This window comes from Crinia signifera, chromosome 5, assembly GCF_055691185.1.
Source record: "Crinia signifera chromosome 5, ASM5569118v1, whole genome shotgun sequence".
Classification (NCBI taxonomy): Eukaryota; Metazoa; Chordata; class Amphibia; order Anura; family Myobatrachidae; genus Crinia; species Crinia signifera.
In genome coordinates this window covers 253,366,405-253,383,568 of record NC_139221.1, presented here as the reverse complement: position 1 = coordinate 253,383,568, position 17,164 = coordinate 253,366,405, and the positions used below count along the sequence as shown (strand labels likewise).

At 42.9% G+C, this 17,164-nt stretch overlaps 1 protein-coding gene across 5 annotated transcripts in view; it reads left to right on the top strand.

Moving 5' to 3' along the window:
* The window catches only part of CREM (cAMP responsive element modulator), a 59,294-nt gene extending 46,053 nt beyond the window's left edge, over window positions 1-13,241 (top strand). For 3 of the 5 annotated variants that reach the window (XM_083188815.1, XM_083188814.1, XM_083188817.1), the window contains 2 exons: window positions 10,243-10,399; window positions 12,015-13,241. In XM_083188815.1, coding sequence (XP_083044941.1) covers window positions 10,243-10,399; window positions 12,015-12,159 — 302 coding nt within the window. In that variant the 3' untranslated portion in view covers window positions 12,160-13,241. Of the gene's footprint in view, window positions 1-59; window positions 312-10,242; window positions 10,400-12,014 lie in introns of those variants that run through there. The other 2 variants (XM_083188816.1, XM_083188819.1) reach the window with 2 other exon arrangements.
* Window positions 13,242-17,164: the final 3,923 nt, after the last annotated feature.

The window sequence follows — 17,164 nt, the reverse complement described above, 5'->3', positions numbered from 1 at the left end:
GCTGACAAGTCTGACGTCATGCCGTTTCCTGGAATCGGGTTACAGCCGGAGAAAATGGAAATGTTACACTGTAAACACGGTGCAGATTGACGTCAGCAGCCCGGGCTGACACTGTGTGACTCAGTGATGTGATGCATCATGCTGCTCCTGCCTGCTGCTGGCTGTGCGTCCCCTGCACCCAGTACTCCTCTGCTGGGGAACATCATGTGGGGTGAGTTTTGCTGGGGGATCTTCTGGATGACTTGCTGCTACTTTGCCGAGTTCTTGCTCTGCCTCAACTTCATGCTGGATTCGGCCGCTTTACACACCTGGTAACCTGAAAGGGATCGTGCCTATTCAAAAGCTTATACAGCCTATACTTGTAGTGGATGGTCTGGTCATTTATGCTGTCAGAAATTATCTTTCCTGGAGGTGGCTTATTCTTATTGCAAATTGAAGGAGCATTGGCAACATAATATGTGCACTGTTCTATTGGCAAATGTGGGATTGTTTTTTTTTTATTTTACTTTATGTTAGTATTTACTTTGGAACTTGACAAAATGTGGTAATTATCATCTAAGCTAGCCTTTACACTAAACAAATATTATTGAGATTATTTTGGGGGGAAAGAAGATAGCTGGATTGTATTTAATAGAAATATTAGAGGTTTACAGTATAGGGTTGGCATATTACTGCAAGGATTATACACCTGCTATTATTTTTTTACTGTGGATATACTAAATCCCTACTTTGACTTCATCTTCCAGCATTACAGTTTGATAGACCAGGTCTACAAATGCTGCCCAAACACAGTGCAGTGTTAACAGTGCATTTTGAACTTGATCGCATCAAGTTCAAAACGCATGCAATGGGCTAAAGCACCATGTGTTTTGAATTAGATGCGATGCTATCTAGTTCAAAAAGTACGTGCGGCAGACTATTTGTACTGTGTGACGTGAGCGAGCATTGCATTTCACCCCTTAATTGTACTGTATACGGGCACCTAAAGTCTGGTGTTTCACTATGAGCCACTTCTGATACTTGGGGCGGTATTCAATGAGGCAGAATCGCCAAGTTTTATGGCGATTCTGTGTTTTTTTCGTGTGTGCCGGCGATTTTTGGAGCTGAAAAAGCGAATCACCCTATTCAATGACCTCTATTCGCCGATGACGACCGGTGAATGAAGCCCCAATCGCCAAATGTTATTCTCTACAAATCGCCGGTTTTTGTCTATAGGAATTTTCATGGGGATTCGCCGGTAGTCGACGGGAATCCCCATGAATCGCCAAAAGTGTATTCAATGAGAGGTTGGCGATTCTTATTTCTTGTTTCATATCGCCGTTCCTCACCGAGTGTCCCTTGTCATCTTTTTGTGGTGAACTTTTATAGGAACCTGTGAAATAATTGGTTTTAAGTGTTTATTTTCACTCTGCAAGTGTAATATAATATTATTTGCTGCCCTTGTGTGATGTGATGGTCGTAGAAGTGCTATACAAATATATATTTAATTTTTTCTGGTATTTTTTTTTTCTCCCACAACGCACTGTTCTTACCCATGGTGCACCTCACTTACCCATGATTCTCCTCCCCACCTCACTCCTTCGTTTGGCCTTTGAGGAGATTACACAGCTTTTGCAGTCTGCTGTATTGGAATAGTTTTTTCAGGGTAATTTGCATTTTTCTTGCATTTCACTGCAATTTCTTACAGTACTGAAGCTGTTTAGGGAAACGCCGGATTGGCTGAGAATCGCCGTTGGGGGCGGCGATTCTCAGCCACGTTGAATAGGGTGACACAGCTAGTCCCGGCGACTCCCGACGCTTGGCGAATCGACGTAAAAAACCGGTGAATGGCTGGCGAATGTAAAATCTGAATCGCTGTGACCAACGATTCAGGTCATTGAATACCGCCCAGTGAATGAAATAAAATATTTTTATGGTGGCCACAACAGTGATGTTCTCAATGAAAATCTATGAGCACTATTGTCTGTGTCCAGCCAGAATGTGCTATGACCCTCATACAGGAAGTGAATACACCTGCATCATTCCCAAAACTAAATGTACTACCCATGCAATCTAGGGTCACTTCTTGTATGCAGACAAGGGACAATCATAACAAACATCCAACTTCATTCCAGTAGCTATGATTACATCTGAGCCATAGTAAATCACAACATTAAACATTGGGCATTTTATTCCTGGTCCTGCATAATACCACACTCCTCCAAATCTACTTTTTATTGGTATGCAGTCATTAAGTCAAAGTGCCTAGGCCACTATTGGTTGACCCAAGGAAAATGTTTACATGAAAAATGGTCAACATGAGTTTTTCATGATGTTTTTTCTACCATCCCAGTGGGTATAGAGGGAGAATGTAATAGTGTGCCAAGCGCAGCGAGGCACCTTCCCTGAAGTATAGCAAGCAATGCGACGGGACGCGGTACACTGATATGGTATCCATGTTGACCTATGTTGACATAGATGACAAAAAGGTGAAAAACATATGTCGACCATTTTTCATATTGACCTTTTGATTATGTCGACCCATAGTGGTCGTCCTTTTGACTGTCAACCTAATGACCCATACCCCTTTTTATTGTCTGTCTGTCTCTATCTATAGGTCTGTCTATCTGATTTACAGTTGGTGTAGTGGTTATTATTTCTGCCACCCAGCACTGATGTTCTTGCCTTTTAATTGCTACCATATTCATATCTGTGTGGGTTTGTTTGTTTTCCTTCTGTATTGTGGGTTTCCTTTTGGTACTCCCACACCCCACAGACATGTTGGTAGTATTGGATTATGAGGTATAAGATTAATGGGCAGATGTATTAAGCCTTAACAAGAGATAAATGCAAGCGAGATAAATAGAGATAACCGTCCAGCCAATCAGCGCCTTACTGACTTTTATTCCAACACAGCCTGTAACATGGCAGTTAGGATATGATTGGCTGGACGTTTATCTCTCTTTGTCACCCTTGCATTTATCTCTTGTTAAGGCTTAATACATCTGCCCCACTGTGCTTTATTCAATGTTTCAGGACCTCTGCCCCTTCCTTCTTCAGAACAGCCTGCTTTATTATGTTGGGAAATGGTTTCTTCAGAGGGGTGCTGGACAGTTTCCCAACAGTCGGGATCCCGACATCCATTACCCCGATGTTGGGATCCCAACAGTGAAAACCCAGACACTCGTGATCCCGACGGCCACTGGCTATTCTTACCCGTGGGGGTCCACGACCCCCATAGTGGGAGAATAGAATAGGTAGCGAGCCACCGTGCCCACAAGGGGCTTTGTTGCGCTTGCCCTGCTGTCTGAGTCCGGCCAGTCGGGACTCCAACGTCGGGCTAAAGGGCTGTTTCACACAGTACGGTTCCTGCCGCACGGTGAAATCCCGTACGGCCAGGGAGCCGTGCCGCACTCAGCAGTTGTGAATGGACACTATTGTGTCCATTCACACGGGACGGCCACGGCCCGGCCGCACGGTTGCAGCCGGATCCCACCACTGGAAGGGACGGCTGCCGGGCTGTGGCCATCCCTGCCATTATAAAATTCTGAGTGCGGCGCGGCTCCCTGACCGTACGGGATTTCACCGTGCGGCAGGAACCGTACTGTGTGAAACAGCCCAAAGACTGTCGGGATCCCGTCTGTCTGGACCATATACCACACCCGCTTCAGAGTTGGTGTCTGTGGACAGGTTAAGTTAAGGTCTGACCGCTTTCTAAATCCAGCATAGGGTGTGAGCATAAACATCAAAACAATAACTCAACCCAAATAAGTAACTGTTTTGTTGTTATTTTCTGCTTAGTATACATTTTAAACAGAAGTGCAAATATTTGCTTACACTTCTGTGCAAAGTGAATGTTGTCCTCACTCCTGCCACCAGTGGGCTTCACTTCCATTTGTCTCAAATTTGTTCTGTTTACCTCTCGATACATTATAGCTTCGCTGTATGTGTGGGTGCACATGTCATACAGTATTATTACACTTTACATTCCTAAAAACCAAAGCTTAATATTATTTGTTTAAAACAGAAAATTCAGTATTGCTCATTAAAGCTGCCAGCTTGTTGTGTGCTTCTAGAATAGCATTGCTTCTGGTCAAAATATAAAGACTTGTGAGTAGATCTAGTTCAGTTAGTTGTGGTATGACCCATAGATTCTGTCTAGCTTTTCTTTATTGCATCCTAGAAATTAAAGAATCTGACTTCTATGGGTAACAACACAAAATAAATCGACCCCTTGGTTACTTGCAGCCATTTTCAAAATCCACTTTTTCCTCCTATCCCACATATTGCTACAGAATACAACACTTCTACTATAAAATGCTTCATTCTGATGCCCGCCTCTTGTGCATTCAGCAAATGCTTTTCATCAGCACATATTTACTACTGTTTTGGGTGAATGATTTGAAAGCTTCAGTTTATTAGTGACTGCCAGAAACTTCTGACATCATCAGGTACTGAAAGAGAGCATTTGTTTAGTAGAGCTGTCCAGTGAATAGGTCACAGCCTTTGTAATGGGCATATTGATCAATTATTTATTTGTAGACCCAATAATTGTCATTTCTGATCTCCCCTATTTGCAGCTATAAGAAATTACATACTGCCAAAATTTACCTCCATTGGATAGCAATTTTTTTAAAATGTAGCCCATAGGCTACAGCAGCTACCATGATGGCAGTACTGAGCTTGGCAATTTCCCCATAGAAACCTAATGGGTCTGTGGCTGCTGTCAGAAATGGGGGAACCACAGCAGATATAAAGATAGGGGTCTCTCCATGCTAAATACACTGAAAAAATACCGTTGCAGACATTTACTGTAAAGACATTTTCTGCTAATCACGTTTTCACCATTCATTTCAAAGTATTTTTGCAGAAATGTGACTTTTTTTTTTTTTTTTTTTTTTAGAACCTCCAGTACTATTATGGTCACTATTTGCATCCTATATATTTTATGATGGTAATCTTTTAGGTGCTACTTTTTGGGGGTCCAGGATGATATCCCCACTTTTTATGCACTTTTGCCAGTGCTGACGTGCCGTGTGTCCCATGGATTGCCATATCTAATTGAATTTTGCTGCTGCTGCTGCATGCATTGCTCATTGTATGCGCATTTCATGATGTGATGCATCTATTTTAAATGACCACTATGTATTGTCTTTACCATATGGGATACATAAGGATGACTGGTGGTCAGAATAGTGACACCGGTATCCTGAAGGAGGGAATCCTTACATGTATTGGGTAAGTATACTCCCCCCCCCCCCCCCATCCAGAACTGCTATTAGAAATTGTGGGGCCCGGTACTGACTACATATACAGGGCCCCCTTTCCCCTTCCTGAACCCCCGGCTTGCCTGGTGAGACCTCTGTTGTCGGCAGCACTGGCCGCACTACTCAACCTACATATTGCCTCAAAGGAAATGTGAACTTTGTTTATGACAAATAATACTTAATAGACTCCAGTCCTGGGCCCCCTTTCTGTCTGTGCCCAAGACTGGAGTCCCGCAGACCCCGCTGATGGCTGCCCTGCCCCCCCCCCCCCCACACTAATGCCTAAACCTACTACTTCCCTGGTCTGAGTCTAATATGCCCAACATACTCATCTATCGGGATTCCTGTTGTTGATATTCTGGCTATCGGTATTCCGGTATCTGCATCCTGATCCTTTCAGAGATCCAGTGCCGGTCTTCTGAAAGCAGTCAGGATGCCAGCATCAGTATATTTAACGCCAGGAAGCTGACTGCACCCCTTACCATGTATATAATGCTGGCCATAGACTGTGAGATCAAAGTCACCTTCAGGCAGACAGAACAGTTATTGGCCTTGACCATACATTACTACATATAAAAGGCTAAATCATCCTCAACTATTTGAGGTGAAGTACTGCCAGGGACCACTAGAGGCCACACGACGGACCAAATTACTCCTTAATAGAAAGTGAAACCAAAATGATAGGTTTCAAACTTCCTGGATATGGAGAGAGGGAGCTGTGAAGACAGAGATTGGAGGTAGGAGCAGATGGGCACTAAGCCGTCATTTTGACAGGCTTTTAACTAGATGTCATATAATTGAACTCTGTGCTGAGTATATCCACTATCCGATCTGAGCAACTACTAACGCATCAATCAGGCATGCTGAAAGAGTTTGTGGAGATTTACCCATGCAGTAAACACTGCTGATAACTGAATGGGTACTTGTTTAGTTTCACAGTGGCAGCGCGCGCCACTCTGTGTTTGAATCTTGGCAGCTTGCCAGACTGCCTTACTTCTCTAAGCTACGTTATCAGCGTAGCACCTGTTTGAATCCTGGCAGCTCGCCAGCTGCCTTACTTCTGTAATCTAAGTCATCAGCATCCTACGCTGACTCCACGGCAGCCCAGCGCTGACCGCTCATTGTGGCACTTGTAGTTCCACAGAGAAATAGACACCCCGGCAAACCGCTAACAAAGGGGGCGTCTGAATTTTGCATCTACTACTTAGATGCTATAGCGTCTAAGTACAGCGCCTGCAAACTGCTCATTTAGACGCTTTAGCATCTAAATTTAGATGCTCCGCTAACCAGGGTGCATCTAAATTTAGACCTTACAGCATCTAAATTTTAGTCGGGTATAGGGGTGCAGTGTGCAAAACACTATTAAATCTGTTAACAATGACACTTGTCGACTTAACAGCTGTCGACCTTGTTTATTCAACTATCCACGCCAGCTGAAGCGTGGCGAGCGCAGCGGTACGCCTCCTACCGACCTTTTCATACCCCCACTATCCACGTCGGCGTGGAATTGAATTTATATAGTGTGGCAAGCCACCGAGCCCGAAGCGTGGCGAGGGGATGCGTAATACATGTGACGTTATCAACGTCCACTGGCCATGCTTCAGGCTCGGTGGCTCGCCACACTGTATAAAATCAACTCCACGCCAACGTGGATAGTGGGGCTATGAAAAGGTCGGTAGCCACGCTCCGGGCTGGCGTGGATAGTGGGGTTGTTTCAGGAACACATTCACACCTGCCATATCATACACCTGAGACAGTAATGACAACATGTGTTAACTGGTAACTTGTTTTTAGTGAATAATAAAGAAGATGAATGAAGAAAAAACGATTAAATAACAATACAATTAATTTGAAGAAGAAAAAAAGACACAAAGAAATTTAGAAAAAAGTAATTGTTCAGAAACTGCAGCGCCATAATCAGCAGTTGAAGACGACGCAGCAGCTGAAGTCGACGCTGTTGCCTCTGGCTCTGCGGCGTCAACTTGCCTGCCTGGGGGAGCAGGGTCAGCGCGTGCACGCCCCTCAACAGCCGACAGAAAACACTCTCCGGTCTCTCTAGAGTTTCCCCCGAAAACCCACTGCTGGGGCAGCATGCGGCCAACGTTGCTCTTGCGCTTGACGAAGAGGCTTTCGTCAACCTCAACTATGGTGCCAGGCCCACCAATTTGCTGGTGAGGCTGTGACAGGAGGTCGATGGTGCAGGCCTCCCGCATTAAATTACTGTACTGGACAGTGGTTGCCTGGGATATGGAGAGATGGTGCTGGCAAAACTTGATGCTGGCCATCTCCTCTGCCCAGCAGAATACAAATCGTATGAGGGTGACGAAGGTCAGGTGGCACCCTCTGAACCAATGTGCTGCCCTCAAACTGACCTTTTTGGCACAGCTGCGGATATGGCAGTGCCACATACGCTCCCTCACACTGAGCCTCATTGGGTGTCCATTGGGGCAGGTCTGGCTCTCGGGTAGGACATTGTGGCCCTGCAAAAAAGACACCGCCTCCTCCTCAGTCTGAGGCAGATTGAAGATGGTCAGCTTCTCCATAACTGTAATATACGTGTGTCTCTCACGGAATCAAACAGCTGACTGACTACGCTACCTGCATACCGCTCAATCTACCAGCTGACTGACTTAGCCACGTGAACTAGACGCTGTTTCTGAAAGGTACGCTAATTCTGACTACGATGACTATGCTAGAACTAGACACTTCAGTAAATACGAAGACTACGCTACACTGACTATGCCGAAGACTATGCCTACACTGACTACACTTACGGACGCTGATAACGTAGATTACAAAAGTAAGGCAGCTGGCGAGCTGCCAGGATTCAAACATGCACGACGCTGATAATGTAGCTTAGAGAAGTAAGGCAGTCTGGCAAGCTGCCAAGATTCAAACACAAAGTGGCGCGCACTGCCGCCGTGAAACTAAACCAGTATCACTGAATGTGTCCCATAGAATATCTTTGCCTCATTTCTATATGTTGCTTTTCAGAAAGTTTACATATTGCAGTGGTGGTGTTGAGCATATTACATCATTAAGAAAGCAGGAATCCTTTAATTACCCAAAAAAATTATTTTAGTGGAACGAGTGATTGTAAAAAAAACAAAACAAACAACAGCAGTATTATAGCGTTAAATTAAGTGATCAGTTGGGTTACCCAATGTAGGCAGGCAATGATTGTGTTTGAATCACAGTTACTGGCAATAGCTGAAATAGGTAGACCATGGTTGCCTACCTGACCCTCTCCCTCAGGGATAAAATGCTCTCTTCCTGTATGATTGCCATCACCTGTGGTGAAACACCTTTCTTATCAATTACCCAGCTCCCCACAGGTGATGGCTATCCTATATTACCAGGGAAGTCCAGGAACAGAGCATTTTCGGTACTTGTTTCCTAGCATGGCCACACCGATTTGTATCGGGGTGATCGTGTCGGAAAAATCGCATGTGACCAAATCGCATGCGATGCGACCGACCCAATTTTTACATTGAATCAAATGTGAATAGGGCCCCTGGGACCCTATTTTACATTGGATTCAATGTAAAGTAGTCCCCAGACCCCAAATTTTACCCCCTCAACGGCACCCCACGATTGACGCCAACCCGAAGCATGGCGAGCGCAGCAAGCCCGCGAGGGGCGGCGGTACGCATCCTCCGACCTTTTCATACCCCTACTATCCACGCCGGCGTGGAGTTGAGTATATAAAGTGTGGCAAGCGCAGCGAGCCACCGAGCCCGAAGCGTGGCGAGCGGACGCGTATAACTTCACTCGGTGGCTCGCTGCGCTCGCCACACTTTATATTCTCAACTCCACGCCGGCGTGGATAGTAGGGGTATGAAAAGGTCGGAGGACGCGCACCGCCGCCCCTCGCGGGCTCGCTGCGCTCGCCAAGCTTCGGGTTGGCGTCCATCGTGGGGTGACACTCACAATGGGGTTACTTAACTTTTTAACGATGACGGGGCCATATACAATGTGAAATGGGTCATATTGGCCCATTTCACATTGTTTGCTATGTAAAATGGACTTAATCAAGTCCATCTCATCTTGTGCCATTATAATGGCACAAGACCAACGCGATGCTCCCGATTTCAATGTTAAAAATATTTTAACATTGAAGCCTATGGCAAAATCGCGTCCATCGTGTCAGTCGCGGGCCATGTTAATGCACGCGACCGACGCGATGCTCCCGATTTTGCCTTTGCCGGCAAAATGGACCTGATTTCAAAGGAAATCGCGTCCATCGTGTACCTTAACTTTAAGGTACACGATGGAAAAGATTGTGGCCGTGCTAGGAAACAAGTACCACATTTTCTCCCTGAAGGAGATGGTCAGGCAGGCAACCCTGAGGTAGATCTGTTCATGGTGCCATTTGCGTGTCCTGAATGACACGAGGACACCACTTCTTTTGTTTTTTAAATGTTTCTTTTTGAGACCTCAAATGTACAGAGGTGTAACATATAGCGAAAGGAGCTGGCACTCCCAATCCACAGATCCAACTACTGGGGTGCAAATCCTAGGCCGCAGTCCCCAAAGGGGGTAACAGCCAAATATAGTAACACAGTCCAACAAGAGCACTCACCAGATTTCCAACAAAGTTGCAATTAAAAGGTTTAATACATCACCAAATGTTCAGAGTATTTAGTCTGTCGACGTTTCGAGCCTCTCAGGGCCCTTTGTCAAGACCATGTTCAAGATGTTTCACAGCATCAGGACATCATGTCCTGATGCTGTGAAACATCTTGAACATGGTCTTGACAAAGGGCCCTGAGAGGCTCGAAACGTCGACAGACTAAATACTGATGTATTAAACCTTTTAATTGCAACTTTGTTGGCAATCTGGTGAGTGCTCTTGTTGGACTGTGTGTGTGTGTGTGTGTGTATATATCTATCTATCTATCTATCTATCTCTCTCAAATGACTATTTGTAATCCGCTGGTAACCAGTTCAGCGTAACTGAAGCATCTTGGTAACATGTAAACTCTTTATGTTGCAGCTGCCACTGGAGAGATGCCAGCTTACCAGATACGTACACAAAGCTCGGCCATGCCACAAGGAGTAGTAGTGGCAGCTGCACCAACAAACTTGCATAGTCCCCAACAGGTAGCAGAAGAAGCAACGCGGAAGAGGGAGGTGCGATTAATGAAAAACAGGTAAGAAACCAGTTTTTGTGAAAGGTGTCTCTTTAAATGATGTCAGTACTGAGCAATTGTTGGGCTGGGGAACAAGCAGTTATGCAAGATTCCAATTACTCTTCACAGTCACTGCTTGTCAGTTTTGATTAGCTCTTAAAACTTTTAAACATGTTTTGTAATTAATATATTTTATTTCAGTGTAAAATTAGGTATAGTCATTTAAATGTAAATTCCATAATTCCATGGGCTATTTTATAGACTAACACATTCAAAATAAAACTTAAAAAAAAAATACTTTTTTTTTCTCACTTTCAATAAGAGCACTTATTAAAAGTGATACACCCCTGGAATAGGCACTGAACTCCCCAAAAAAGGCATATGGGGAAATCTATTTTAGGGGTACAAACTTCCCAAATGGCCAGGGGGAGAATGAATGTTGAGACATATTGTCATTAAGAAGGAATCACACTCCATAATCACTAGTTCCAACCTGTCTGTTGTACAGGAAGGAGTAATGGAAAAAGAAACTGAGAGAACCAATGGGTCATTGGGTCGGCCCAATTTAGGTCGATCACTGAAGGTCAACGGGGCTTAGGTCGACACCTGGGAAAGTTGACATGGCTTTGGTCAACAGGGTTGGAAGTTCGATACAAGCATTAGGTCGACAATGGCAAAGTCAAAAGATTGACATGAATTGTTTGTGTTTTTTTTTTTTTATCCCGAATGTCAACAAAGTTGACATGGACACCGTCAAAATGTACCACATCCCCTCAGTGCACTCACCATGTTTGGGGCACGATGCCTCGCTGTGCTCGACACACTATTTATTTAATTCTTCCACCATGCCGTAGCGAATGGTAGGGCATAAAATACTGCCTGTTGGCACATGTCAGCTCAAAGAAAAAAAGGGGGAAAACTCATGTCGACCTTTTAACTGTTGACCTAATGCTTGTGTCCATCTTCCAACCCTGTCAACCTTAGCCATGTCGACCTATTTCAGGTGCTGACCTTAGCCCTGTTGACCTTCAGTGGTCGTCCTAATGGCCGTATCCTGAACCAACCATGGAGAAAAGTACTGAGGTTTGTTGGGTTGCTGTATCTTTGTGACTGAATCCTCCACATAAGACTAATGGGAAAATATACTGTTGCTTATTATGCTAAATATGATTACAGACAACCAAACTTTTAGGTTGTTTATTAAATGACTTTGTGTGGTTTCTTTGCTTTTGTTAAGTGTGACTTTTCTAAGTGCTAGGTTTGTTTTGCAGTTATGCTTGGCATCTGTGTTCCGCTGTCACTCTTTTGTAATTCGTTCACTGACTGCTTTTGGTTTGTTTACAGTATCCTCATTCATATCAAAATTTGTTGTTTATATGTAGTTTATAATGCAGCTGTGTTTTCTTGTTTCTGCTTCTATAAAATATTTGTCATCGCTTTTGCTGCAGTCCGTAGAGCTCTGATCATGCTGTGTTGCCTCGTATTGTGCATGTTGTTTCTGTGTCCTTGGTTTATTGATTTGTTTACTTGGCCTAGCTATTTCATACGCTGCTAACCTGAAAGTTCAGGTTGTTTTGTTCTCATCTTATGCGGCACTGTGTCGCTTCCTAAATTACATATTCTGTGTTGGTTCTAGGGAAGCTGCACGGGAGTGTCGGAAAAAGAAGAAAGAATATGTGAAATGTCTTGAAAATCGCGTGGCTGTGCTTGAGAACCAAAACAAGACTCTGATTGAGGAGCTGAAGGCCCTTAAAGATCTATATTGTCATAAAACAGAATAATTTTTTTGATATTGGACTTGTTATAGGCATAATACTAAGCAGTTGCAATCTGGACCCTAAAAATGGACTGGAAAATGGCCCAGGAAAACTTTTAAATTGATTTGGATTTAGAACAAATCAGGATTGTTTTTTTTAACCTTGCAAATCACATGCTAATTGTTTGTTAAACATCGTTCCTTTTTATAGAATTAATTGCATGCACTTTTTTTAGTATTTCGGCTTCTAATTTCTGCAGGGCAGCAGCAAAGGTGTGCCGACAGCGGAAGAGCGAGTACGTCCAAGGCCTGGAGCTTCGCGTTGCTATGTTAGAACATCAGAATATGCAGTTGATGCAAGAACTACTAAATTGTAGCAGCCTTTATCGTTGCAGCACAGGTTAATGCAATTTAATACGATGTGTGAGTGAAACAACCTCATCCTGCCATCCGTTTCCTCTAACATTCCTGATTATATTCTGCTATATTTTGCCAAAAGTAGTGCAAGTGTAAATCTTTTCTAGTAAAAACAAAAATCCACAAAAGAGAGTAAAACCTTTTTATGTATATATTGTGTTCTTAAATTGTGTAGATGGGTAGCTTTTGCACATACTACTACATCACGTAACATGGATTGTGACGCGCACAGCATATATATATTATTATTCTATTATAATCTTTTTTTTTTTTAATTGATTTTAAAGTGATTCATGAAAACTGCCATCTAAGCTTTGTCTATCCCACAGCGCGCACCTCAGGAACAAAGTTGTATATAAGATTATTGCTATTTTCACATGTATGATGGTTCTTACCTTTACAGAAAATGTGTAGCTGACTGGAAAGATTTATTTGATATTTTTGTGAATTTGGTCTTGTACTTGTATTAGTAAATCCAGTGGTTGCATATTTAATTACTTTTTATTCCTAGAACCATAATCACAAAAAAAATTGTACCTGTTTTTTTTTGTATGAAGCTGTACGTCACAATTCTATATCTGCGCTATATATTTCCTTTTAAATTTTTCTACAGATGATTTTATGTGACGCCTACCCCACTATGCTTTGCATAAACCTAAATATTAAAACTAAAATATTTTAGCACTTCAAGCATGTTTTCAGAGGTTTGTGCTATTGGTTGCAAGGTTGTTTAAGTTGTGTTGCAGCTCTTCTTTGTGGTAAATGTGTGTGAGGAAGGGCTACGGGTACATTTGTTACCGCGTCAGGCATGATGCCTCTAATTTGCTTCCCCGGCTCATATAAATTTATTGTGTGGCGATATGGCAGCCTGGTGATTCGGTGCTACACGGGTGCGAATTTGGTGCGTCAAACGGGAAGTGTTTGGTGATGAGCGCAACTACATCTGTACATGTTAGCATCCATGGGCTTGATTTCTTCATACATATTCATACTCAGCGTAGTTTTCCACCCAAAAGTGCAACACACTGCATTCATCAGTTTTTACTTAAACCTAATACACCTTTCACACTGACAAATATTTCCCGGGTTATTGCACATGAATGCACAACAACCCGGGAAATTGGTCAGTATGAAAGGGTCCTGAAAGATTGTTCTGGGATTTCAACCTGGGTCTTGACCAGGGTTGGACCCGGGACGCTCGCGGCCAGAGGCAGTGTAGTAAGTTTTCTAATTGGGTTCCAGTATTAAGTGTCTATTTTTGCAAATGACACTAAATTGTGCAGAGTAATCAAATCATGATGTCTCGATCTTACAGAGCGACTTAAACTTGAGGATTCGGCAGACATATGGAAAAGGCGGTTTAATGTAGATAAATATTTTTATTTATTTACAGTTTCTTATATAGGGCAGCAAATTTCGTTGTGCTTTACAATTGATAAATGTAAGGTCATGCAACCCGGGAACAGGAATCAGCATGCAACTTATAAACTAATGGGTAGAACTAGGTGAATCACTAATGGAAAAGGACCTAGTGGTACAAATTGACAATAAACTTTGCTGTAGTGCTCAGTGTCAAGGAGCAGCAGCAGCCAAGGCAAATAGGATATTAGCTTGTATAAAAAGGGGTATAGCGGCAAGTGATGACGCCGTAATATTACCATTATATAAAGCATTGCTGAGGCATCACCTGGAATTTAGTGTGCAATTCTGGGCACCACATCATAAAAAGGATATCATTGAATCAGAAAAGGGCAACTAAACTAATCCTTGAGCTACAAGGAAAGGTTAGCCAGGTTGTGTATGTTTACATTGGAGAAAAGGTATTTAAGCGGGGACATGATCAATATTTACAAATATATTAGGTATATGCCGGCTTGGGGGCTGCAAAGGCAGATTAAAAAAAAATAAAATACTTGCCTTACACCCAGAAAACCTTGCAAGCTTCTCTTCAACAGGAGCAACACTTTTCATGCAGTTCCCTACTCCTCACTGCTCCACACGTTCTCTCCCACAAAATGCATTACTGCAGCTAAATAAACTAGCAGGGCGGCGCTAAGCACGGTGGACGGTGTTTAACAAAATGGTGAACAAAAAAAAGAATAAATTAGCGCGCAAATAAAATATATGCAATCCGTGATATTAAAAAAAGGGATTAAATGGGCGTGAGATTAAAAAGGGGAAATAAATGGGTGTGATTAAAAAAGGGCATGATAGTTAAGACTACAACAGATTAGACGTCTAAAGAAAAAAAAATTGAATATCCGACCATCTCTTCAAAAGAAGTCAGATGCATGAATTTGAAAGGTGGTGAAAAGTGACTCCCAAAACATTTGAATACCCCCCAATCTGTCTTCATAGCTTAAATTCTCCAACCGCTTTATTAGCTTTGTTGCTCTTTTTTGGACTTTTTCCAGTTCTAGGATGTCCTTTTTATAGTGTGGGTCCCAGAATTGTAATCTGTATTCTAGATGCGGTCTAACCAATGCTTTGTAGAGTGGCATAATTATATTTGAGTCCCTAGTCTCCATAACCCATTTAATACAGGCCAGTATCCTTTTGGCCTTATTTGTTGCTACATGACACTGAGCACTACACCCCAGTTTATCAATTTGGACTCCTAGATTATTTTCCAGTTCTGAAATACCTAAAGCATGGGTCCTCAAACTGCGGCCCTCCAGATGTTGTGAAACTACAAATCCCAGCATGCCTTGCCAGTTTTGCTATAAGGTAGTGTTAAAACTGTGGCAAGGCATGCTGGGATTTGTAGTTTCACAACATCTGGAGGGCCGCAGTTTGAGGACCCATGACCTAAAGCAACCCTGCTTAGGTTATAACTAGCCCACTGGCTATATTTCCCCAAGATGCATAACCTTGCATTTAACCACATTGAACCTCATTTTCTAATTTTCTCTTCTAGTTTATGAAGGTCGCTCTGAATCATGGATACATCATTGATTGTTCTAATTACTCTGCTCAGTTTTGTGTCATCAGCAAAGATGGAAAATTTGCTTAGTATAGCAACCCCAAATATTGTTAATAAATGTTAAATAAAGGGGGCCATAGCACTGACTCCTGTGGCACTCCACTGCTTTTGCATTATCCTCAGTAAAGCTATTTCCATTGATATTGGTTAATGGGCCTATGTTCTCTTATTATTCTTTTGCTATTTATGTATTTGAAAAACTTCTTGGGATTGGTTTTGTTCCTAGTGGCTATATGCTCTTCATTTCCCCCTTTTGCTACTTTGATTACCCCTTTACAAATTTTATTTACTTCTTTGTACTTACTGAACGCCTCCTCATTCCCGTTAGCCTTGTAAAATTTAAATGCTCTTGTCTTGTTTATTGCTGTCCTTACTTTATTGTCCAACCATGGTGGCTTTTTACTATTGATTTTTACTCTTATTGCCTTTTGGGATATGTAATAGTGTTTCTAGCAAAAAAATTTAGGGTTTCCCACAGTTCCTCTGCATTTTCCCCCTCAAATAACACTTCCCATTCAATTTATTTTAAAGAGTCACAGAATAATTCAAAGTTTGCTTTCCTAAAATTGTATATTTTAGCTGGTCCTTTTATGTTGTTGATTTCTAGTGACACCATGTTGTGGTCACTGTTTCCCAGATGTTGTATTACTTTGGTATTTGAAACTAAATACATATTATTTGTTAACACTAAATCCAATAATGCCCTGTTACAAGTGGTGCTTCAACCGATTGTGTGATAAACTGATCCTTGAGTAATGTGAGGTACACACCAGAACGATTTGGCCTAAAATTACCCAATTTGGATACAATTTTGACCAATTGTATGTTTTGGGCCATTTCAGAGCATTTCAGATCCAATCCCGATCCAATGCGGGATCTCAGATCCTACCTGCAGCAGGTAGGATCTGAAAATTGACCATTGAAGTGGGTACGAGTTGCGATCAGATCGCATGCAGTTCTTGAGTGGGTCATAGACTCCACCAGATCGTGAGCAGGTCGCACGATCATCTTATAACCCGCTCATGATCTGCATCGTTGTGGTGTGTACCCAGTAACCCACTGCTTTTAGCTGATGTACTGGTCTCATGAGTCCAGCTGATGTCTGGAAAGTTAAAATCTCTAATAATTAATACCTACCCATGATCTGTGTCTTCCTGGTCCATGATGTGCTGTACCCGGAAGACAACTGACTGTACGGTGATCACCGTCCTGGTAGCAGATAGCCCTGTCTGTTTTATGGATTATAGAATCCCCTACCACCACAATCTGTCTTGTTGTCAGGGATTTCCTTGTCCCCACTAATCCTGATGTGCCAGTGCTCTGGTTGCTGGAGGAGTTTGCCACATCCGGCCCCTCCAGTACTGAAGTAACGTCTGCAATGCCTTCATACAGTCTGGGGATTCTACTGGGATTAGTTAAATCAGCACTGGCCTGCCTCTTCCTCCCATGATTACCCCTTCTGACTGTGATCCACCTAGCTGGTTTACCCACCTCATCTGGTAGTGACCTCACCATTGTTGCTGCCAACGTGGTTTCTCCTGGAGCTGGCTAGGTCCAGCCTTCTGTCAGGGTGTTGTGTATCCATAGCGATGTTCAGAAATGCCCACGTGAATATTTAACCCTGACCGTA